This window comes from Haliotis rubra, unplaced genomic scaffold, assembly GCF_003918875.1.
Source record: "Haliotis rubra isolate DU_JTF1 unplaced genomic scaffold, ASM391887v1 Scf778, whole genome shotgun sequence".
NCBI lineage: Eukaryota > Metazoa > Mollusca > Gastropoda > Lepetellida > Haliotidae > Haliotis > Haliotis rubra.
Window position 1 is genome coordinate 264,796 of NW_025767499.1, and position 26,898 is coordinate 291,693.

The 26,898-nt window shown below is 41.0% G+C and overlaps 1 protein-coding gene across 1 annotated transcript; it reads left to right on the top strand.

Annotated features, from left to right (window-relative positions):
- Positions 1-708: 708 nt before the first annotated feature.
- Positions 709-26,064, top strand: LOC124260817 (beta-glucuronidase-like). Its single transcript, XM_046695133.1, is given in 15 exon segments — positions 709-947; positions 3,411-3,587; positions 4,383-4,500; positions 4,503-4,557; positions 7,257-7,399; positions 8,734-8,830; positions 8,832-8,925; positions 11,146-11,286; positions 12,434-12,609; positions 13,824-13,973; positions 14,905-14,989; positions 16,349-16,378; positions 16,381-16,533; positions 16,952-17,087; positions 25,634-26,064. Coding segments are annotated over 15 exon segments (1,878 nt in total). The 5' UTR covers positions 709-746; the 3' UTR covers positions 25,756-26,064.
- Positions 26,065-26,898: the final 834 nt, after the last annotated feature.

Here is a 26,898-nt window from a genome sequence, read left to right on the forward strand (position 1 = left end):
TCACGCATAATTCTTTAAGGGACTCATTCCCGGTTAATTTGTTAGTTTCAACTTTGGGATTAACGCGTAACATTACTCACTCCCTGGACTAATGCAGTACGTGTTCATAAAAAGTCCAAATGATACAATTCTTAATCTGAATCTGATTGATTACTCTGTATAGGTTCTAAATATATAGGAGTAAGTACAGAGGGAAAGATTACAGTTAGTATTTATAGTTCTCAAGAGCACATTTAAAGCTCTCTAGAGATGCACTTGTCAAACCGGCCGGTAGGTGGTTCCAGTCGTACACAGTTCTCACAGAGAATGATTTCCTCATTTCACGTTTGTGTAGCTTGTTGTGATATTGCTTGAATGGTGGTAGAAACGGCTTAAAACTTATCCTGTGTGAATAATTGATAAACCATAACGAAGTGAAAGTGAAAAAACATTCACATTTCTTGCTGTATTGCAGCCTTTAGTTGATCGATAGCGGGAAACAAATTAAAGCACCACTTACAGGCATTTAATAGTTTATGCATGAGACGTGAAGTCCCGTCGTCTTTAGGAATACGGTCGACCTTTACTCCGCGTCTTCTCCGTTAATAGGGAAAGGCAGATAAAGAGATAGATAAAGTAATCTAACTGATCATCTGTGTTGTACATGGTATACACCATTAACCTATACCCCGTTTAGGGAATACAGAGAGCGGACAGAATGGCAAGCGAAACATGTCATGTGAGAGTCACGTGGTCATTCAGTCAAAATGTCGGCAGCGGTGTTGGGCGTGTGCGCTGTAGCGATCCTGTGTGTCACGGGCGTTGCGGGGGTAGGGATGCTCTACCCCCGGGACTCCGAGAGTCGGGAGGTAAAGAACCTGGATGGAATGTGGAACTTCCGTGCCGACATGTCCCCGACCAGGGATGCTGGACTGACGCAGAGCTGGTTCTCTCAGCCGCTTGCGAAAGTGAGTTCATTTGTGATTTTATGTATTTTTTATAATTGCATTAAGTTTATATTCGGTTTCAGTGATTTGTCTTCAAAACGCTTTTTAGGAGCGACCATTGTGATGGGGATGGGTGAAATATTAGTGAAACCAATGTTTTACGTAAACAAATTTCATATCCGGCAGGAACACTTAATGTGCCCTTTTCATTCATTCATTAAAAAATTAATTGAGCATCGGCATATTTTGGAGAAAGTAATTGACCTCCTCAAAAATATGCTGATCGAAGACAGATGGATGGATGAATAGACAGTTGCTTTATTTTATTGTAAGAAGATTATTTTCACCTAAGGAAGGATAACAATATGGATGGACAACTTCTTTATTGCAGTGAGACCGAACTTTCAGTGTAGGTTCTAACACTGTTATCAACCAAGTGATAGAACCTGCACCAAACCGTCTCTCTCACTGTAATAAAGAAGTTGTTCATCTATATATTGTTATCCTTCGTTAGTGCTCCAACTTCTAAATACCTGTCAACCAAGTTATTTTCACACAGCCACTCATGTTATATATAGAACAAACTTTATGGATAACAACTTCTTTTATTCGTGAGTGCGATGTTTCGATACAGATTCTTGTACCCTTGTCAAGCAGGAATGGAACATGAAGAAGGGGCATGTATATATATATATATATACTGAATATAACAATGTAACAAACAAAACAACATAATTGGCTAGGCAGTGAGCTGATGAAGCCAGGGAGTAGACAAAGGACAGGCGTGGAAGCCAATGATGTACAAATAATATTGAGGTGTTAAACATGATGGATCATGGTGTTAACACCTCATTATTATTTGTACATCATCGGCTTCCACGCCTGTCCTTTGTCTAATCTCAGTGGAAATCAGGTTGAAAAACATTTGTTTGTTATTGAAGTATTCAAATGATGGTGGCATCGTACTGTACACCTGTCCTAATCAATGTATCGTTAATGTCACAGCTGTTATATTTACTGTGACAAAGCTGTCTCGGTGTAGCTGACAAGGGATATCATAGACAAAGTTTTATCAACCATACAATGGCTATCATCAATTTACACAGACACTGCCTATTATCTGATATTCCTGAGTACAGGCAGACTAATACCTGTAATATTGCTAACTACAGGGTGCTCTATATCTGAGATATTGCTGACTAGAGCTGGCTGTGACTAGAACAGGCTGCTGTGATGTGTCTGTAATATTGCTGACTAGAGCTGGCTGTGACTAGAACAGGCTGCTGTGGTGTGTCTGTAATATTGCTGACTAGAGCTGACTGTGACTAGAACAGGCTGCTGTGATGTGTCCGTAATATTGCTGACTAGAGCTGGCTGTGACTAGAACAGGCTGCTGTGATGTGTCTGTAATATTGCTGACTAGAGCTGGCTGTGACTAGAACAGGCTGCTGTGGTGTGTCTGTAATATTGCTGACTAGAGCTGACTGTGACTAGAACAGGCTGCTGTGATGTGTCCGTAATATTGCTGACTAGAGCTGGCTGTGACTAGAACAGGCTGCTGTGATGTGTCTGTAATATTGCTGACTAGAGCTGGCTGTGACTAGAACAGGCTACTGTGGTGTGTCCGTAATATTGCTGACTAGAGCTGGCTGTGACTAGAACAGGCTGCTGTGATGTGTCTGTAATATTGCTGACTAGAGCTGGCTGTGACTAGAACAGGCTGCTGTGATGTGTCTGTAATATTGCTGACTAGAGCTGGCTGTGACTAGAACAGGCTGCTGTGGTGTGTCTGTAATATTGCTGACTAGAGCTGACTGTGACTAGAACAGGCTACTGTGGTGTGTCCGTAATATTGCTGACTAGAGCTGGCTGTGACTAGAACAGGCTGCTGTGATGTGTCTGTAATATTGCTGACTAGAGCTGGCTGTGACTAGAACAGGCTGCTGTGATGTGTCTGTAATATTGCTGACTAGAGCTGGCTGTGACTAGAACAGGCTACTGTGGTGTGTCTCTAATATTGCTGACTAGGGCTGGCTGTGACTAGAACAGGCTGCTGTGATGTGTCTGTAATATTGCTGACTAGAGCTGGCTATGACTAGAACAGGCTGCTGTGGTGTGTCTGTAATATTGCTGACTAGAGCTTGCTCTGACTAGAACAGGCTACTGTGATGTGTCTGTAATATTGCTGACTAGAGCTGGCTTTGTTGAGGTAACCTGCCTGTTACTGATAGGAGGTTTTAAAGTCGGTTTTAAATTTTCATCTCAAATATATCGATGTAACACATCAGAATTTAAGAAAATACAAATTTGAATAAATACTTCCTTTTAACGAAATAATGGATATCCCAGTTCCTGCCAGGGCCCTTAGTTCAAAATCCTAGATGAAACCCTGGCCCCAAGTGTTAATTTCCTGAACCTAGTAAATGATAAACCATGGTCCCAATGGTAGATCTGTGACAGTAAATATCTGTTTCTCATGTCCAGACTGGACCAGTGATTCCGATGCCCGTCCCCTCCAGCTACAATGATGTCACCCAGGATAGGGCCCTTCGAGACTTCGTCGGCTGGGTGTGGTACGACCGCTCATTCTTTGTACCTCAAGACTGGCAAAACCGTCGAGTAGTTCTACGCTTTGGCAGTGCCCATTACTACTCTATGGTGGTAAGTAGTTGTCACCCAACTAGTCTATAGAGATGGCATTCATTAGATTGCATCATTATTCACTGTATTGAATACAGTAGAACCCTTTTAAACAAACTGTCGTCCAGCAGATGGTGGTGCAACATGCCAAAAGAAGTTAATAGTTGGCATGCACGCATGCACGCATGCACAAACACTTGACTTGCAGCACTTTGGTATTTTCTGCCAATCACTACGTGACATACGTTTAAGGCAGTGTTAAACTTTGTATATCCTCTGTATATCACCCCTGAGGGGATTCCAGGTGAGATGACTGTGTGTAACATTCCCCACAGTGTTCATGGTTCAAAAAATTAATACCTGTGAAGATCCGGGTAAAAATTCTTCACTAACCCATGCTTGTCGTAAGAGGCGACTAATGGGATCGGGTGGTCAGGCTCACTGACTTAGTTGACAAATGTCATTGTATCCCAAATTCGTAGAACGATGCTCATGATGTTGATCACTGGATTGTCTCGTCAATACTGGATTATTTACAGACCGCCGCCATACAGCTGGAATATTGCTGAGTGTGGCGTTAAACTAAACTCACTCACTCACCCACTCACTCCACTAGTGGAGATATATCGAAACGTATACCCTGGAGATTATCGAGGATGTGATACCACTTGATATAACTGCAATGCTATGCTACTCATTCACTCATAAAATTAATTGTTTGATTGTTTGGTCCATACTGGATTGAGTAGAGGTCGCATGATATAGTGTGAATATTGCAGTTGTCAGTGTTAAACAACAAACAAACACCTTTTCCAGTGGATCAACTCGCAGATGGTTGTTGAGCATAATGGTGGCCATCTTCCGTTTGAGGCAGAAATCAACAAATACCTCAACTTTGCTGGGAGCAACTTGCTGACAGTTGCTGTCAACAACACCTCACCCCCCACACTCTCCCCCCAGGCACCATCAAATATGAGACCGACACCAAGAAGTGAGTATGATCTTATTCACTGTTATGTCTGTGGGATGGTGCTTGTTGATTGCTTGTTAGTCTGTCGGGGCGGTGGGTTGGCCCAATGGTTAAAGCATTGGCTCGTCACGCCGAAGACCCGGGTTCGAATCCCCACATGGGCACAATGTGTGAAGCCCATTTCTGGTGTCCCCCGCCTTGATGTTGCTGGAATATTGCTAAAAGCGGCGTAAAAACCAAACTCAGTCAGTAAGTGTTAGTGTGTCATTCTTCTTGAAACTGTTTAAGTGCTCAGCCTGAAACCTCAACTCACACCATAATTCTTTATTCTGCTAAATATTTTTTGATTCGTTTTGGAAAAATATTAAAAAAATAAATGATGACATTAAACCACACGTAAACTCTAATCTTTATGAGACCCCAAAGCCTGGATATCTGATGCACTGATATAATTTCTAGCAAAGTGATTTTAAAAATATTTTAAATGTCAATGAATTGTTTTAGAATCATCTTTTCACAAAGCATAAAACAGTTAAACATGATAAAGATGGGAATTGCCATCATGTCAGATGTGGTTTGTTTGTGGAATAAAACTGAATCAGTCATCAGGATAATAGGATTCTGTGAGGCATCAACCTTCGTCCTCAGCTTTTTCTTAGACAAGTAGTATTTATAGATTTAGCATCATGTTTCCTGATAATGGCAAGATGATGCTGTCAGTATATATAGGTTTTCATCATTAACTGTTAGAAACAGTATTTTTAGAAAATCAAAATAGAATCAAGCTTTATACCTTGGCTGAGGCATTGAACCATATTTCTTACTTAATTTTTAATCTTTTCTGAATATTTTAAGGGGTAAGGGGGCGGTATTGTAGTCTAGTGGTTAAAGCATTTGCTCGTCAGACCTGGGTTTGATTCCCCACATGGGTACAATGTGTGAAGCCCATTTCTGGGGTCCCTCTCCGTGATATTGCTGGAACATTGCTAAAAGCAGTGTTAAACCATACTCACTCACTTATGGGGAAAAAGCTAAGAGAATTTTCGGTCTTTATTGCAACTTTTGTTCTTCAAGCTGGTAAGTTGCTTTGAGTGTAGTGACTGAAAGACATTAGGAAGTGAGTGAGTGAGTTTAATTTTACGCCGCACTCAGCAATATTCCAGCTATATGGTGGCGGTCTGTAAATAATCGAGTCTGGACCAGACAATACAGTGATCAACAGCATGATCATCGATCTGTGCAATTGGGAACCGATGACATGTGCCAACCAAGTCAGCGAGCCTGACCACCTGATCCTGTTAGTCGCCTTTTACGACAAGCATGGGTTTCTGAAGATCAATATTCTAACCCGGAAATTCACGGGTCAACATTTGGAAGCCAGGGATAGAAATACTTTTTTTTCTAAATGTGCCTTAGGGCACCAGACAAATATTATAAATGTCCCTTTCAGAAATCAAGTGTGCCCACATGTTTTTAGAATAAATGACTGTAGCAATGATGATCATTGGAAATTTATTGTTAGTAAACAACAAATGTAACCTGTTTTCTGTTATCACTGATATGTCTTCTGTTTAAGATGGCTTTCTTAAGCTTCGTTTGTTCTGCTTTCCCAACACCTTTAATAGCTCAGAATTCACAGGCTCACTCTTCAATAACCGAACTATCAGTACTCCCATCACTATAAATGGAAAAACAACCAGATTTCTTTATATCATCCATCATTGTTCCAGTGATTTCCTGGGCGATGAAGTCAATAAATGTTTTTGCTTGTTTGTCATTTGCGTAAGTGTTTTGTTTGGCGGTTTAAATGACTAAAGGGTCTCTGAAAAAATATGCATGCCATTAGGGCACTGAGAACATTTTTTAGCTGTGCCATTTCAATACTTACCGTGCCATGGCACACTAATATATGGGGTATTTCGAACCCTGGAAGCGATACACATAAGGGCAAGTTTCTGGATGTCAGCTTTTGTGATGTGAGGAACTTATCACCTTCTGAACATAGATGTCATATTTAGAAAGAAGACAACATATCGTTTTGAGGTGTATTTGAGAGGGAGACAACATACTGATTTTGAGGTATGTTTGAGAAAGAAGACAACATATCGTTTTGAGGCGTATTTGAGAGGGAGACAACATACTGATTTTGAGGTATGTTTGAGAAAGAAGACAACATATCGTTTTGAGGTGTATTTGAGAGGGAGACAACATACTGATTTTGAGGTATGTTTGAGAAAGAAGACAACATATCGTTTTGAGGTGTATTTGAGAGGGAGACAACATACTGATTTTGAGGTATGTTTGAGAAAGAAGACAACATATTGTTTTGAGGTGTATTTGAGAGGGAGACAACATACTGATTTTGAGGTATGTTTGAGAAAGAAGACAACATATCGTTTTGAGGTGTATTTGAGAGGGAGACAACACACTGATTTTGAGGTATGTTTGAGAAAGAAGACAACATATCGTTTTCGAGGTATATTGTCATTCAGTTTTCATTTTTGGAGAATATTTATGAAAGGTCTCACCCTTGATTCCTGATTTCGGTACAATGTGTGAAGCCCCATGCTAGTTTTGATGCCTTCATGTTGCACTCACCCACTCACTCACTCACTGTATTTCATTCACTCACTCACTCATCCACCCACTCACTGTGTTTCATTCACTCACTCACTCACCCACTCACTCACTCAACCACTCACTCACTCACTGTATTTCAGATATCCAGAGGGCTACTTTGTTCAGAATCTCCAGATGGATTTCTTCAACTATGCTGGTATTCACCGTCACGTCCGACTGTACACGACCCCAACCACCTACATAGATGATGTAACCGTTACAACTGACATCAATGATGGAAAAGGTGGGACAGTGTCGATCTCCATATCTTTTAACTCTTTGACTTTTTGTGTCTTAGTCTCAAATGACAACAAGAACAAAATGTATTCTTGATAAATACATCCTCATCTTTTACCAAATTACTGGATATGATGAATGTTCACAAAAAACTGTATTTTTGGTTTAGAAAATATATGCAACATCTTTGTAGAGTTGTGGGGCGAAGGGGTAGCCTAGTGGTTAAAGCGTTTGCTCGTCTCGCCGAAGACCCGGGTTCGATTTCCCCACATGGGTACTATGTGTGAAGCCCATTCCTGATGTCCCCCGCCATGATATTGCTGGAATGTTGCTAAAAGCGGCGTAACACTAAACTCACTCACTTTGTAGAGTTGTGTCCCTTAGGCATGCCTTTTGACCTCGACCCCTACTGTTTCAAGCACCATACCCATGCTCTTGGTTTTACTCACTCACTCACTCTTGGGGTAAATGTCTGAGATCTGCTTCACTCCGGGGTTTCCATGCACATGAGCTGACACATCGTGATATGATTGGAAAACTGTTCAGTGCAGTGTAAACACATGCATTCACTCACTTTTGCTGTCTGACTTGAAGGGTTAACTTCAGAAGGTATCCAGCCAAAATCACTGACTCCACCTGTCAGTGATATGAGTTATTTATGTCAACAGTGTTTCATGTACAGGATGTACAGGATGTTATGAGCTGAATGTTGGTATACATTGGTCTAGTGTTGTATGTGAACGTTCAGCTTAGAATGAATCCACTGATGACTCTTATTACTAGTGCTGGATTTAGCATTACATATTCGTAACTCTCAAACTGTCCAGCCTATCTGTACATATTAAAGGTGGATCACTGTGGTAAATGCCTATCTCTGGTACCCCTCCACCATGGCGAATTATTTTGAGTGAAATATGTTTGGTGTAGACCCTTAATGGTCTTTAAAGCATTGGCTCGTCGTCACGAAGACCGGAGGTTCGAATCCCCACATGGGTACAATGTGTGAAGCCCATTTCTGGTGTCCCCCTGCCGTGATGTTGCTGGAATATTGCTAAAAGCGGCGTAAAACCAAACTCAGTCAGTCAGTCAGTCTGGTACCTCTCCACCATGGAGAATTATTTTGGAGTGAAATATTTTGTGTGACAATATCAGACCAAACTTCTGACCTCCAGTGGGTCTATATGATGTCAACAGTGACGTCAGCAACAGATGACATCATATAGAACTCTATGAAATACTTCTTGTTTTTGCAGGTCAACTGACTTACTTGCACAATGACTTGCCAATAAGCTGGATTTTGTAAAAGTTTTGAGAATACTCAATACCTGGCTGATATTTCAGGTGTTGTCAACTACCAGATCGTCCCAGGTGGATCTACCCAGGGCAACAGTATCAAGGTGGAAGTGGAGGACAGGGAGGGGAACGTCGTTGGAACATCGGCCACCTTCAGCCGCTGTGTCCATCGCTAACGCCAACCTCTGGTACCCCTACACCATGATGCCCAACTCTCCAGCCTATCTCTACACATTGAAGGTAGGTGACTATAGTGAATGCCTATCTCTGGTACCCTACACCATGATGCCCAACTCTCCAGCCTATCTCTACACACTGAAGGTAGGTGACTATAGTGAATGCCTATCTCTGGTACCCCTACACTATGATGCCCAACTCTCCAGCCTATCTCTACACACTGAAGGTAGGTGACTATAGTGAATGCCTATCTCTGGTACCCCTACACCATGATGCCCAACTCTCCAGCCTATCTCTACACACTGAAGGTAGGTGACTATAGTGAATGCCTATCTCTGGTACCCCTACACCATGATGCCCAACTCTCCAGCCTATCTCTACACACTGAAGGTAGGTGACTATAGTGAATGCCTATCTCTGGTACCCCTACACCATGATGCCCAACTCTCCAGCCTATTTCCACACATTAAAGGTAGGTGACTATAGTGAATGCCTATCTCTGGTACCCCTACACCATGATGCCCAACTCTCCAGCCTATCTCTACACACACTGAAGGTGGGTGACTATAGTGAATGCCTATCTCTGGTACCCCTACACCATGATGCCCAACTCTCAGCCCTATCTCTACACACTGTGGGTGAGGTGACTATAGTGAATGCTATCTCTGGTACCCCTACACAATGATGCCCAACTCTCTGCCTATCTCTACACACTGAAGGTAGGTGACTATAGTGAATGCCTATCTCTGGCACCCCTACACCATGATGCCCAACTCTCAGCCTATCTCTACACACACTAAAGGTAGGTGACTATGGTGAATGCCTATCTCTGGGTACCCCCTACACCATGATGCCCCTAACTCTCAGCCTATCTCTACACACTGGGGATGGGTGACTAATAGTGAATGCCTATCTCTGGTGCCCCTACACCATGATGCCCCAGCTCTCCAGCCTATCTCTACACACTGGAAGGTAGGTGAGGCTAATAGTGAATGCCTATCTCTGGTACCCCTACACCATGATGCCCAACTCTCCAGCCTATCTCTACACACTGAAGATAGGTGACTAATAGTGAATGCCTATCTCTGGTACCCCTACACCATGATGCCCAACTCTCCAGCCTATCTCTACACACTGAGATGGGGTGACTAATGAGTGAATGCCTATCTCTGGTGCCCCCTACACCATGATGCCCAACTCTCCAGCCTATCTCTACACACTGAAGGTAGGTGACTATAGTTAATGCCTATCTCTGGTACCCCTACACCATTATGCCCAACTCTCCAGCCTACCTCTACACACTGAAGATAGGTGACTATAGTGAATGCCTATCTCTGGTACCCCTACACCATGATGCCCAACTCTCCAGCCTATCTCTACACACTGGTGATTTGGGTGACTACAGTGAATGCCTATCTCTGGTACCCCTACACCATGATGCCCAACTCTCCAGCCTATCTCTACACACTGAAGGTAGGTGACTATAGTGAATGCCTATCTCTGGTACCCCTACACCATGATGCCCAACTCTCCAGCCTATCTCTACACACTGAAGGTAGGTGACTATAGTGAATGCCTATCTCTGGTACCCCTACACCATGATGCCCAACTCTCCAGCCTATCTCTACACACTGAAGGTAGGTGACTATAGTGAATGCCTATCTCTGGTACCCCTACACCATGATGCCCAACTCTCCAGCCTATCTCTACACACTGAAGGTAGGTGACTATAGTGAATGCCTATCTCTGGTCCCCTACACCATGATGCCCAACTCTCCAGCCTATCTCTACACACTGATGGTAGGTGACTATAGTGAATGCCTATCTCTGGTACCTCTACACCATGATGCCCTACTCTCCAGCCTATCTCTACACACTGACGGTAGGTGACTATAGTGAATGCCTATCTCTGGTACCCCTACACCATGATGCCCAACTCTCCAGCCTATCTCTACACACTGAAGGTAGATAACTGTTTTCATGCCCAATTGTTGCTGTCTCTTGTGCCTGTATATTTTATGCTATTGAATATGTCAACTTACATCACTGCACTTTGGATGTCTTATACCTTGCCTTAGCTTCTGATATCCACAATGACTTCCTCTTTGAATGAAGCGGTGGGGTAGCCTAGTGGTTAAAGCATTCGCTTGTCACTGTGAAGACACGGGTTCGATTCCCCTTATGGGTACATTGTCTGAAGCCCATTTCTGGTGTCCCCCACTATGATATTGTTGGAATATTGATAAAAGCGGCGTGAAACTAAACTCACTCTTCTTTGAACAGATGACCTTGACCTCTGCAGCAGGAACGGATGTGTACAGACTACCAATTGGTATCCGTACTGTACAAGTGACTGAGACCCAGCTCCTGATCAATAACAAGCCCTTCTACTGCCATGGAGCTGCCAAACATGAGGACTCAGATGTAAGGATGCCGTGGTGTCTCCCTGGACATCTGGTTACAAGGACATCCGCCCTGAGGAACGGGTTCAATCGCGTCATACCAAAAGACGTTATAATATGGTACTTGTTGGTCCCTGCCTGGCGCTCGGCATTAATGGGTACAACAAGGACTGGTCGGCTCGGAGTCAGTATTATGTGTCTGAGTGGGGTATTCATGCTTCACTGCGGCATGGTATCTCAGTGGGCTAGCACTATAAAACCAGCTTCAGTCTGGGCTAGTACAAGCAGCAGTAGAAATATTCTCAAGCCCGACGTTAAACCCAATTTCACCTCACCTCACCTCTGGTTGCAAGGAGCTAGGAGTAGCAACTGGATTGGGTCGTCAGATAAAACCACCATTATATATTCTGGGATGGGGGCTTGGAATTTTGTTTGAGAAAGGATATTTTTGTCAATTGTCAGATAGGACCTACCATATTTTATGATCTGGGATGGTTTCTTGGAAGTTTGTTAGAGAAAGGGATATTTTTGTCAATCAGCGTTTCCAAATATAAAATTGTATTCTCTGTAAGGATTAACCAAACAATATTTTTCTCTTCAAAACCTCACAGCATCTAACATAAGTGTCTAATGTAGTGTTTTAACACAGTGATCTAACATTGTGTTTTGAGACATAGTGGTCTTTCATTGTAGATGGTCAGGTCTGAATCAGGCTACCCATGAAGAAAGATCCCGGTTAGAATGCTTCAGTAACCCTAAGAGGCAATTAACAGGATCGGGTGGTCAGGCTCGCTGACTTGGTTGACACATGTCATCGTATCCCAGTTGCATAGATCCATGCTTATGCTGTTGATCACTAGATTGTCTGGTCCAGATTTGATTCTTTACAGACCGCCACCATATAGCTGGAATATTGCTGTGTGTGGCTTTAAACAACAAACCAACCAACCAACTGAATCAGGCAGATTAATATTATGAGCACCAACCAATGCCATCAGGGCAACAAGCCTCACCACCACCCACTCTGTTACATGACTCTATCTAACAGCATAGGTTGGATCCATTTAAACAACGAACAAACAAGAGTGTATGGACAGAAATATGTAATGGTAAGATCAATATGTCTTGCAGCTTCAAGAAAAATCTGTCAAATGCCGTTCCGTTTGCAGATTCGAGGAAAGGGCCTGGATTATGCTCTCATAGCGAAAGACTTCAACATGCTGAAGTGGCTTGGGGTCAACTGTTTCCGGACATCCCACTACCCGTACGCCGAGGAGATCATGGACCAGGCGGACCAGCAGGGCATCATGGTCATTGACGAGAGTCCAGGAGTCGGGATTTCATCGTAGGTGGTCGCCATTAGTAGAGAACTCTCGTATAATGCCAGAAGTCTGAGAAATGTCTGTTCAGCTTTTTGTGCTTGATCTACCCTCAGAGCAGGATTTTCTTCATGAACTTGCTGAGACCTTCCAAAATGTGTTGCTCTCTTTGAGAGTTTGTCAGTTAACTGTATACCTTTTTCAAATGCTTGACTCCACTTTTTATCACACTCATCCTTTCATGTGTGTGCATAGTAGGGCTGGCTAGAAAGATCAATAATCGGAAATATAAAAGATCAATAATCGGAAATGTAAAAGATCAATAATGGGAAATATAAAAGATCAATAATCGGAAATGTAAAAGATCAATAATCGGAAATATAAAAGATCAATAATCGGAAACATAAACGATCAATAATCGGAAATACAAAAGATCAATAATCGGAAATATCATTCATGAAAAATTATTAATGATTATCGATATGAAAATAGTGTCATCGATAACATTGCACATAAGCCTTTGTGATAGAATGAAGTATTGATTTACTCATGCAATACACAAAGTTAGGTTTTACTCATGGGCTGCTTCTAAATTATGTTCAGGATGCTGTTTTGTAAGTAATCCATGCATAAACATGTCACCGCTCACCAGTGGTGTAAAATAAATTCATTTCTTTCAGACAATTTTTGGCATTTTTGCTCAAAGTTACTTGTGATAGTTATTGATTGATCAAGAAGAAGTTGATATTTATTGATAATCGATCAAGAAGAAGTTGATATTTATTGATCTGCCTGATCTATATCAATAGCCAGCCCAGTGAATGGTACAATATAGAACAAACTTTATGGGTATGACAACTTCTTTTATTAAGTGGAGTCGCGGCGTTTTGATACAGATTCTTGTACGTTGTGAAGTGAGCTAATGGAGAGCATAATGGGACATGAAGAAGGGGGAGTATATATATACTGGATGTAACAATGTAACAAAGAAAACAACATAATTAACGTAATTGGCTAGGCAGAAAGCTGATGAAGCCAGAGAGTAGACAAAGGGCAGTCGTGGAAGCCAATGATGTACAAATAATAATGAGAATCTGTATCGAAACGTCGCACTCAAGAATAAAAAGAAGTTGTTATCCATAAAGTTTGTTCTATATTGTACTTCCCAACTTCTAAAATGCCACTCAAAGAAGTTACGAGTGAATGGTGATGATTTAGTGATGACTGGTATGTTATTCAGGGATGAGAACTTCAGCAACGAGTCCCTGTCCCACCACCTGGAGGTGATGGGGGAGCTGGTGCGGAGAGACAAGAACCGCCCCTCTGTCATGATCTGGTCTGTCGCCAACGAACCAGCAACTAGCAAGGACATAGCAGCACCGTACTTCAAGTAAGGGAATTTAATACAACAGGGACCTTTAGGTTCTCTTCATTCACTATCTTGACAAGACAGTACAGAATGAAAGTCTAGAATAGAACATTAGCAGGACGAACAGAGACACCAGGTTGGCATTATTTAATAGCTGAGAACAAGGTACATTACAGGTAACAAAACTTCAAGCTGATGAAACTATACACCTAACAACCGATATCACTCAACACATCCTTCTGCTGAGCACTACAAGCCCTGTTCTTCAAAATGATCTCTGTGCTTTGACTACCCAATTCATATATTTTGACATAGACTTGAAATGATTGTATCTCTAAAATCACATTGTGGAAATGGGACCAGACCAATTAATTTTTTATGCTGAGCATGTGTAAGTTTGTAAATCTGAAACAATGTCTAATGATTTTATTTTTTTTATTTGAAAATATTTGTTTTGTAGCACCTTTCCGAACTTAAAGCCATATTTTGCCTGTTTCTTAGCCATTTCTGCATGTAACATGAAATTAACAGGATGCATATTATTATTTCTTTGTTAAGCTTCAACCTTTAACCTTTATCTGCATGACATTTATGTTGTGACTCCTCCTTCAGATCTGTGATTGGACATACAAAGAACCTTGACCCTACCCGACCTGTGACCTTTGTGTGTAACCATCACTATAATGATGATAAGGCTGTAAGTTAAACATTTGTTTATTACTTGTTTCCAGGTCAGTGATTGGTCACACAAAAGTCCTTGACCCTACCCGACCTGTGACCTTTGTGTGTAGCCAGGACTATGATAGTGATAAGGCTGTAAGTTGAACATGGATTATTTGTTTCCAGGTCAGTGATTGGTCACACAAAAGTCCTTGACTAACTTGACCTGTGACCTTTGTGTCTGATCGGGTCTATGACAGTGATAAGTTGAACATGGATTATTTGTTTCCAGGTCAGTGATTGGTCACACTAAAGTCCTTGACCCAACTCGACCTGTGACCTTTGTGTCTGACCGGGACTATGATAGTGATAAGGCTGTAAGTTGAACATAGATTATTTGTTTCCAGGTCAGTGATTGGTCCCACAAAAGTCCTTGACCCAACTTGACCTGTGACCTTTGTTAGTGATCAATGTAAAGATCTGACAACCCCTCAAATGGAGACTGCATCAGGTCAACATTTTAACCAGCCCACAAAATATCAAGGATTCAGAATTCACAACATGAGTAAACAAAGCATATCCTCTTTCTGTGTCCCGAAAGCAAACTTAAATGGACAGTTCAAGATGTGAACAACAAAGGCCATGCTATTATATTGTTGTGGATATTTTGTTAACCCTGTCATTTCCAAGTGCTGTGGCTTTCACACACCTAAGAGGGAGAACCATCAAAACAATATTTGTGTTCCATGTGTTTTTCAAATGGTAAATTCTAAATCAAGGAAGTAAAGAACAATGCTGAAATCTGATTGGCTCAAGAACCATTGCATCCTTCATATAGACTGGGCAGTCTGTTACCCACAGTGTACAAGATAGAAGATCGATTTCAGGGCTTGTTGTACAGAACCCTAATCCCTATCATTTATAGTCCCTGGTTTCCTATGTAGATATCATCTACATTCCCAGATTCCCCTTGAAGATATCATCCATATTCCCTCATTCACTGTGTGGATATCTATAAAACCAGCTATCCTATGTACCAGAAGATATTGTCTATATTTCCATAGTTTTACTATGTAGAACATATGTATTCCCATAATCTTTATGTAAATATCATCTATATTCCCACATTTCTTGTATGGATATCATCTATATTCGCTATGTGGATATAATCTCTATTCTTTGATTCTCTGTGTAGACATCATGTTTATATTCCCATATTCCCAATCAAGATATCATGTGTAATCCCAGAATTCTCATGTAGACATCATCTGTTATTTCCAGATTCCCTATGTAGATATCATCTATATTCAGGGCTATGGGGTAGCCTAGTGGTTAAAGTGTTCGCTCGTCATGCCAAAGACCCGGGTTCGATTCCCAATATGGCTACTATGTGTGAAGGCCATTTCTGGTGTCCCCTACCGTGATGTTGCTGGAATATTGCTAAAATCATACTCACTCACTCATCTATATTCGCAGATTATCAGTGTGGATATCATCTAATATTCCCAGATTCCCTATGAAAATATCTATATTCCCAGATTATCAGTGTGGATATCACTATTTAATTTTTCCTATATGGATATCATTTATATTCCATTTTTCCCATTAATTGTAGATATCATCTGTATTCCTATATTACCTATGTAGATATCTATATTCCCAGATTTCCTATGTGAATATCATCTATGTCGCCTGATTCTCCTGATTCCATATGTGGATATCATCTATATCCCCAGATTCCATATGTGGATATCATCTGTTTCAACCGATATGTGGCTACTACGGCTGGTACAGTGACACTGGTCACACAGAGGTCATTCAGCTCCAACTAGGAACTGATATGGACGGCTGGAGAAGCAAGTACAACAAGCCTCTCATCATTACTGAATATGGAGCTGACACAGTTGTTGGATTACACAGGGTAAGTACATAATCTCCTGGAGTTCATATTAGGGACTCACCCATACCACTTTACTTTCCATGTCCAATAATCTTCCCTCATTTGGGACAGAGAGGGTAGTCTAGTGGTTAAAGTGTTCGCTCATCTTGCCGAAGACCCAGGTTCGATTCCCAACATGGGTACAATGAGTGAAGCCCATTTCTGATGTCCCTGTTATGATATTGCTGGAATATTGCTAAAAGCAGCATAAAACCAGTCACTCACTCACTCCTCAATTAATCACTGAGTGTGTTTCCAAAAGGGAAGTGACCACCCACGGTTACATTAAGGCTTCAGAAATACATTGAATTGTTCCATCACAGCAGTCATCCAGGTACACACCTTCTCATGCTTTCAACCAATATAGAGATTCGGCTTCATCTGTATGCATGTTTTTCAGGACCCGTCGTCAGTGTTTACAGAAGAATACCAAGTCGATTTTATGACTGAATACCACAAACTGTTCGACACAAGGATTGGAAAATATTTAGTGGGTGAAATGGTGTGGAATTTCGCCGACTTTATGACAGTGCAAGGTAAGATTCTAGTATACTGTGGTAACTATGGTAACAAGGAAATGTCTCAGCACTGTCAGGTCTTCATGATAAGAAGGTCGGTACTGTGAGGATATTTTTCAAATATTTTAAAGTTATTCTACACTATTTTGATGCAATTTTTATTCAGATTAACTCTATCTCAGGTTTGTCGTGATGAAATAGGTAAATTATGGATTTAAGCTTTTATTATTCTTTCAGTGCAGCATTATGGTACAGATGCAATTAACTCTTGTGAACTCAAACATTACATTAAAAGAATGGAAAAATTTAAATTTTAAAATCAGCTCTGTCATCATGGTACTACAGCTTCTGAAACACCACTTGAAGACAGAGGTGTGTAGTATCGGTGTTTCTAAGCTTGTGTCAAACCTTCACATCTTGATGTGTCATTTACTTCTATAATACACAGCGCCTCCGTGGTGTAGTGGTTAAGCTTGTGTCAAACCTTCAGCCGCGGAAGGTCGTGAGTTCAATCCCCGAACACGTCATACCAAAAGACGTTAAAATATGGTACTTGTTGGTCCCTGCCTGGCACTCGGCATTAATGGGTACAACAAGGACTGGTCGGCTAGGAGTCAGTATAATGTGTCTGAGTGGGGTATTCATGCTTCACTGCGGCATGGTATCTCAGTGGGCTAGCACTATAAAACCAGCTTCAGTCTGGGCTAGTACAAGCAGCTGCACATACACATTCACACGCATGCACGTCGTCATATGAGCGAAATATTCTCAAGCACGACGTTAAACCCAATTTCACCTCACCTCTATAATACAGCTACACCTTATATGTTAGGATTCAGTTCTCAATAGGCTGAGAAGTAGAGTTTTCTCCCCAGGCTGCACCAGGATGTGCTGATAGTGATTTGTTCTCATCATGATCCTAGGTTTTACAAACCCATACACATGCTCGTGAATGTCACCCCACGGTAATGTCTTCTACCTCGAACATCACACTGTCATGCTGTTCTTTAACTGAATACAATTTAAAACAGCATGAAATAAAAGTCTCCTAATAGGTCAGTAGTTAAGATGTTCATTGTCCATCATTCTTGTTACATGGCATGACATCGGTGAGATGAAGCAGTGTCACCTAGGAGATATTGCTACTGAGAAACTGCATCACAATGCCATGTGACCAGTGTGACATCAGCTGTTACCATGACATCGGTGAGATGAAGCAGTGTCACCTAGGAGATATTGCTACTGAGAAACTGCATCACAATGCCATGTGACCAGTGTGACATCAGCTGTTACCATGACACGATTGTGAGATGAAGCCAGGTGTCACCTAGGAGATATTGCTACTGAAGAAACTGCATCATAATGCCATGTGACCAGTGTGACATCAGCTGTTACCATGACATCCCGGTGAGATGAAGCAGTGTCACCTAGGAGATATTGCTACTGAGAAACTGCATCACAATGCCATGTGACCAGTGTGACATCAGCTGTTACCCTGACATGTCGGTGAGATGAAGCAGTGTCATCACAATGCCATGTGACCAGTGTGACATCAGCTGTTACCCTGACATCCGGTGAGATGAAGCAGTGTCACCTAGGAGATATTGCTACTGAGAAACTGCATCACAATGCCATGTGACCAGTGTGACATCAGCTGTTACCCTGACATCGGTGAGATGAAGCAGTGTCACCTAGGAGATATTGCTACTGAGAAACTGCATCACAATGCCATGTGACCAGTGTGACATCAGCTGTTACCATGACATCGGTGAGATGAAGCAGTGTCACCTAGGAGATATTGCTACTGAGAAACTGCATCACAATGCCATGTGACCAGTGTGACATCAGCTGTTACCATGACATCGGTGAGATGAAGCAGTGTCACCTAGGAGATATTGCTACTGAAACTGCATCTGGTAAACAATGCCATGTGACCAGTGAGACATCAGCTGTTACCATGACATCCGGTGAGATGAAGCAGTGTCACCCTAGGAGATATTGCTACTGAGAAACTGCATCACAATGCCATGTGACCAGTGTGACATCAGCTGTTACCATGACATCGGTGAGATGAAGCAGTGTCACCTAGGAGATATTGCTACTGAGAAACTGCATCACAATGCCATGTGACCAGTGTGACATCAGCTGTTACCATGACATCGGTGAGATGAAGCAGTGTCACCTAGGAGATATTGCTACTGAGAAACTGCATCACAATGCCATGTGACCAGTGTGACATCAGCTGTTACCATGACATCGGTGAGATGAAGCAGTGTCACCTAGGAGATATTGCTACTGAAACTGCATCCACAATGCCATGTGACCAGTGTGACATCAGCTGTTACCATGACATCGGTTGAGATGAAGCAGTGTCACCTAGGAGATATTGCTACTGAGAAACTGCATCACAATGCCATGTGACCAGTGTGACATCAGCTGTTACCCTGACATAAAGGGTGAGATGAAGCAGTGTCACCTAGGAGATATTGCTACTGAGAAACTGCATCACAATGCCATGTGACCAGTGTGACATCAGCTGTTACCATGACATCCGGTGAGATGAAGCAGTGTCACCTAGGAGATATTGCTACTGAAACTGCATCACAATGCCACTGACCAGTGTGACATCAGCTGTTACCATGACATCGGTGAGATGAAGCAGTGTCACCTAGGAGATATTGCTGCTGAGAAACTGCATCACAATGCCATGTGACCAGTGAGACATCAGCTGTTACCATGACATCGATTGAGATGAAAGTGTCACCTAGGAGATATTGCTACTGAAACTGCATCACAATGCCATGTGACCAGTCTGACATCAGCTGTTACCATGACATCGGTGAGATGAAGCAGTGTCACCTAGGAGATATTGCTACTGAGAAACTGCATCACAATGCCATGTGACCAGTGTGACATCAGCTGTTACCATGACATCGGTGAGATGAAGCAGTGTCACCTAGGAGATATTGCTACTGAGAAACTGCATCACAATGCCATGTGACCAGTGAGACATCAGCTGTTACCATGACATCGGTGAGATGAAACAGTGTCACCTAGGAGATATTGCTACTGAAACTGCATCACAATGCCATGTGACCAGTGTGACATCAGCTGTTACCATGACATCGGTGAGATGAAGCAGTGTCACCTAGGAGATATTTCTACTGAGAAACTGCATCACAATGCCATGTGACCAGTGTGACATCAGCTGTTACCCTGACATCACAATGAAATGACATCACTAATCATCTCTGCAGCTGAAGCTGGTTAGCAGTACTTGCATGTGAATAATGACAAACTGTTCAAGAACCAGTTGATGCGGGTTCCTAGTATTTCCTGGTTGGCTATGTTACGGTTAATAAATTGCCATAACAAAAGAGTCCCCTTTGAACCAGCAAAATATAACACAGACAAGTCTAAAATATTCAATAATATATTGAGCAAACTATGAGCAAGCTACAATGAATGACAACTCAGATATCTAGTACAATGCAATTGAGTCACAAATCTAAAGTAATGGGTCACAAATATAAAATATCAACTCATCAGAGTCTTGACATTTACAGTCAGAGCAGATATACTGAATGAAGGTAGTTTACAATGACAGTAGTCAGGCACGCAGTGTCAGACGATGGTGATGACAGACAGATGTACACAACTCCAGTGATATGAAAAGTCCTGTGTGTTAGTCCGTGTCGCAACACAACAACCAGCCTTTATATAGCTCTTACACAGTTCTAGAGCATGCAAGCAAAGTTAAGCTGTATCATTATTCTCTCAGAACTTTATGGAAATCTGTGGAAAACTCCACGACATGACGAAGTCAACACGATAAACAACCAGTCAAGGGAGGCAACTCTGAAGCGCTATCTCAAAAGGTGTACCACTAAAAAAATACTATTGCCATTGAACATACATGATGCCAGATGTGAACTGCAACCCACACTCAAAACTTTAAACATTGTGACCCATAATAATTATCACTCAATCAATGATATCACAAATTACAAAAAACACACTCTCATAACAGCTATAAATAGCTGAATCTGTACAGTGCCCCCTAGGTTATATTGTTCTCCCGACAATATCCCATCTTTTTAATCTGAATTTGAAAACAAATGATTCTAGTAGTGATTCACTTGCAAAAGGGAGAGAATATGAACTTATGAAATGTAAGCAATGTGTCGGGTTATGAATTGTATCATACCAGTGTATGAATTAATTTTGAAAAGTCACTGGCCAAGAGGGCTAGTAAATATTTTGCTAGCTCACATCATACTTCACTGGCCCTGTTTGGCAGCTTGACTCCTGAGAGTTTCTAGGACTTCAGTTCAGCCCCAAAACGATACACATGCGTGGTCTCACCTTAGGCAAGTGAGTTTGTGCAAACTTGCTTCTGTTCACCCAGCAGAAAGTGGGTACCCGGTGGGATAAGTCATGTGACTATGAACCTTCTAGCACTTCATAAGTATTTAATGTTATCCGGGATAATAATAGTCAGATTGTGATTGTGCGCTTTTAACATGCTTAGGAATGGATATATGCACGGTACAAATATGCAATTATTATTATTTTGTATATTATTAATAGCGATCTTAGGTGTTACAAGATATATATATTAATAGCGATCTTAAACACCTTGTAACAAGAGATAATAAATATCAACAAAACTTGTGCGGACAGACTCTCCAGTTTAACACCTTTAATAATTGGCCCGATTCACGAAATCAGCTAGCATTTGGCTAAAGAACAAATTATTTGAGATTGTTCAGATTCAGCAGAGAAAGGGGGGATAGCTTCAAGGAATATATTATTGGCCTGATTCACATTTAACAGCTTTAGCACATTTGGCTAGTGGGCTCGTAGCTATTTCATATTGTTACACCTCATCGTCAAGCCAAGGAATTTTTAAGTTGTTATGTTGACATGTTTGATGTCAAACCAGGTGAGATTCTCTGTGTATCACAACGATTCTGTCACTGACTGCAGGTGTCAAACGTGTCGTGGGCAACAAGAAGGGTATGCTCACTCGTCAACGGCAACCTAAAGCAGCCGCATTCCTACTCAGGAAAAGATACCATGACCTGATGAATTCCACACGCCACCACTAAGTGACCTTGACTGCTCAATGATGCTTTCAAATAGAACAAATCAAACATAGCAACATGTCGGTGATAGAAACATGCAATCGGGTGATTCATACAAAAATGGCAATATTTACACATTGTTTAGGCAGTTATGTGGTTAAATGTGTTTGATTTTGCGTGAAGTCTTGTAATCTCTGTTAATGTATGTTTATGAAAAAATACTCAGCACAATTTTTGCATGATATTATTTTTTTAGAATATGAAGAACATGAACTCTCGTACTTAACATTCAGATTGCTGTTCTATAAACTTTGTTAAATCTGCTTGACTTTATTGTTATTAAAAATCAAGGAACCATTTAATTGTCATATGCTGATTGTGTTGTAATGAGCAATATCTTTATAAGTGCCAAAGCTTTTTCACAGTTTATGATTAATATTGCGTGAGCTTAATGCAGTTATTTGTCCTTATACTACCAAGGTCATTGTTTTGTTATCAGACAAAGACAGTTCACGATAAGATGACACATATAAATATGATAACACCTTGATGTCCATGACATAGAATTTCAGAAAGTATGTATGCATATTAGATAAATGTATAAATACCTGTCAAGTAGACACATTTACATTTTCTATGCAGACATACTTGCCAAGACTTCGCAGTATTCAACGTCAACTATCACATTCCAAGTGCCATAAATATTCTTATATTCATATTTGTGCAATAAAATCACTGTTTAAACAGTGCTATGTCTGTTGTAATCTGAATGATGATGAGTCAAAATATGAGTTGGGCATCCTTGTTTTGGGGCGGTGGGGTAGCCTTGTGGTTAAAGTGTTCGCTCGTCATATTGAAGACCCGGGATTGATTCCCTACATGAGTACAATGTGTGAAGCCTATTTCTGGTGTTCCACGCCATGATATTGCTAAAAGCAGCATAAATATAAACTCACTCACTCACTCATCCTTGTGTTGACATGTGCAGAGACCACTGAGAGTTAGTTAGGCTGCTCTCTCCAATATTCAACTACATAACTGCAGCCTAGGAGATCTGGTCCCGATTTCTCGAAACAAACTTAAGTCTGAGTTTTGACTTAAGTTAGAGATTTTACTCAAATTTGAGAAAATCCATTTCCCAGAATGAACTGAAATCGACATTAAACGCAAACATAGTAGACTATTTCAGTTTTGTGGCTAGAGTACTTAAGTTATTTGGGCTTTTTCATTTTAAAATTGCAGTTGAGTTAAAAATACAGCTGTTTCAAATTGTCAAACTCAGTTTAAAAATTTGAGTAAAAACTTAAGTTTGTTTCGAGAAATCGGGGCCTGGACCAGACAATCCTGTGTCAGCAGCAATTGTCGTCATAGTACGATGACAACTAAGTAACAAATATACGTCAGAGTGTGACCATGGTGTGACCAGAGCGTGACCAGAGTGTGACCATGGTGCATCTGGTTACCTCTAACAACCATAATCAGTCAGCATTTTAAACCCGTGAAGATCGGGGTTAGATCCGGGTTAGAATTGATCTTCAGCAACCCATGCTTGTCGTAAGATGGGACTAACATGATTGGGTTGTCAGGCTCGCTGATGTATGTCATAGTTTCCCAATTGAGTAGATCGATGCTTATGATGTCAATCACTTGATTGTCTGGTCCAGACTCGATCATTTACAGAATGTTGTCATATAGCTGAAAAATTACTGAGTGCAGCATGAAACAACAGACAAAACAAAAAATAACCCTGTGAAATTACATCACAATGCCATGCAGGCCAGTCTGACATCATCTGTTACCATGACATCACAATGCCATGCAGGCCAGTCTGACATCATCTGTTACCATGACATCACAATGCCATGCAGGCCAGTGTGACATCATCTGTTACCATGACATCACAATGCCATGCAGGCCAGTCTGACATCATCTGTTACCATGACATCACAATGCCATGCAGGCCAGTGTGACATCATCTGTTACCATGACATCACAATGCCATGCAGGCCAGTGTGACATCATCTGTTACCATGACATCACAATGCCATGCAGGCCAGTGTGACATCATCTGTTACCATGACATCACAATGTCATGCAGGCCAGTGTGACATCATCTGTTACCATGACATCACAATGAAATGACATCACTAATCATCTCTGCAGCTGAAGCTGGTTAACAGTACTTTCTCCATTCAACACTCCAGTCATTTGGGTCTACAAAGTGAAAACTTTGAAAGACTGGTTTCTTATGATACGTATGATAAATTGAGTCTCACCGTTACGTCTTTTGATATCAAACATATCAGCACTCTTTGATTACACCAAGCAGTGGTGTAATATGGAAATAAAGTATTGCAATAAGTCAGCAACCCATGGTTGTCGTAAGAGGTGACTAACAGGATCATATGGTGGTCTTTCATTGTAGATGGTCAGGTCTGAATCAGGCTACCCATGAAGATCTGGGTTAGAATCGATCTTCAGTAACCCATGCTTGTCGTAAGAGGCAATTAACAGGATCGGGTGGTCAGGCTCGCTGACTTGGTTGACACATGTCATCGTATCCCAATTGCGTAGATTGATGCTCATGATGTTGATCACTGGATTGTCTGGTCCAGACTCGATTATATACTGACTGCTATCATAAAGCTGGAATATTGCTGAGTGCAGCGTTAAACAACAAACAAACAAATCATGATACAATACATCAATTACAACTGCTGTATCGTAATACATACAATACATTTCATATAAATAACAGAATTTGCACAGTGCCCCTAAGTATATTTTTTCTCCCTTACAATATATCACCTTTGCTATCTAAAACAATTTACGTGGGATCATAGGGGTAGTGTGGCAGCCTAGTGGTTAAGGCCTTCGCTCGTCACGCCGAAGACATGGGTTTGCCTACATGGGCACAATGTGTGGAGCCCATTTCATTGGAGCTAAAAGCGGCGTTAAACTAAACTCACTCACTCACATGTGTTCATACACCTGCACAAGAGAGAATATGAACTTATGAGGTGAGTGATTGAGTTTTGTTTTACTCCGCACTCAGCAATATTCCAGCTATATGGCGGCGGTCTGTAAATAATTGAGTCTGGACCAGACAATCCAGTGATCAACAGCATGATCATCGATCTACGCAACTGGGATACGATGACATTTGTCAACCAAGTCAGCGAGCCTGACCACCCGATCCTGTTAATTGCCTCTTACGACAAGCATGGGTTGCTGAAGATCAATATTCTAACCCGGACCTTCACGGGTATGAACTTATGAAATACAAATGATATCTCGAAATACGAATCATATCACACCGTATTATTGGGATACGTCTTATTGCACTCACTATATTGTTCCACCTCTATTGTCAAACTTAGGAATTTTTAACTTTTATGACTCATGTTGACCTGCTTGATATCAAAACGCTCAGGTGAAATTCTCTGTGTATCACAATGACTCTGTTACTGATTACAGGTGTCACCCGAGTCGTTGGCAACAAGAAGGGCATGCTCACTCGTCAACGGCAACCTAAAGCTGCCGCATTCCTACTCCGGAAAAGATACCATGACCTAATGAATTCCACACGTCACCACTAAGTGACCTTGACTGCTCAACGGTGTTACAAATGTTACATACCTAACTGATAAATCTAGAATAGCAACATAACAGTGACAGAAATATTCACTTGGGGTACTTACACAGGGTGATTCATCTGAAATTTGCATCACAAATTTGGTTAAATGTGTTTGATTATTGTAATTTCTGTTATTTTATGTTTAGTATACTCAGCGCAATGTTTGCATGATATTAATTTATTATTTAAAATGAAGAATATGAAATCAAAATCAAATGTCATTACCACAAAATGTCAAGTTAATACCATAATTAGAATTAATCTAACAAAAGATTTTTGACCAACTACAAAACAGTTCTGACCAAAGTTTTTGTGAAAAAAAGTTATAAAAGGATGAAAAGCCCCAGCATGGAGATCCAGTTGCACATCCAGTATTAGTACTTTGTTTTTGTAAATACTTGACATATCACTGTGTGATACTGAGGGATTCACAGGGTAAGTGTATGTATATATACAGCCATTTGTAACAGTGCGGGCGCATTCAGTAATTATGTATTGGTGTTGATATATATACACATACTTTACTTTTGTCTAGTGTTAGTATGCTTCAAAACTGGGAGAGTACTTGGCATGTCATTGATTTGAAAGTTTAGTGTCAATACAACTCACTTGTATTGCAATATTTTGATACATCAAATAATACCCAAATATGTTTTTGTTTGGGCCACACCAATTCTATTTCTTGTTTTGGCCAAAATGTAATCCTTACAAGCAGGTCTTCATATGTATTTTTCAAGAATAAGAAAAAAAATATTAAAATTAATTTTTCCCTCCCCGCTGGCCTATTGTATACAAAAATAAAATCCTTTCAAGCTAAATTTGTATTGATACAGTATGGATATAACATTTGGTAGATACATCAGTATACATTGCTCACCCCTCCATCCCACTGCAGCTGTGAAGAGCTGCAAAGTTGCTGATGTGGCTTAAAGCAATGTTCACTCACTCAACACCACTGCTTCCCTTCAGCTGTCTGCAAGACTCGTGTAGTTTAGTTGACATATTTAGAACATCAGGATAATGATGAAGACCTTTTTGTTCTTAACACTACTTCATCATTGTCCTAAATATTAATAATTTACATGATTGATGGCATATCAGATTG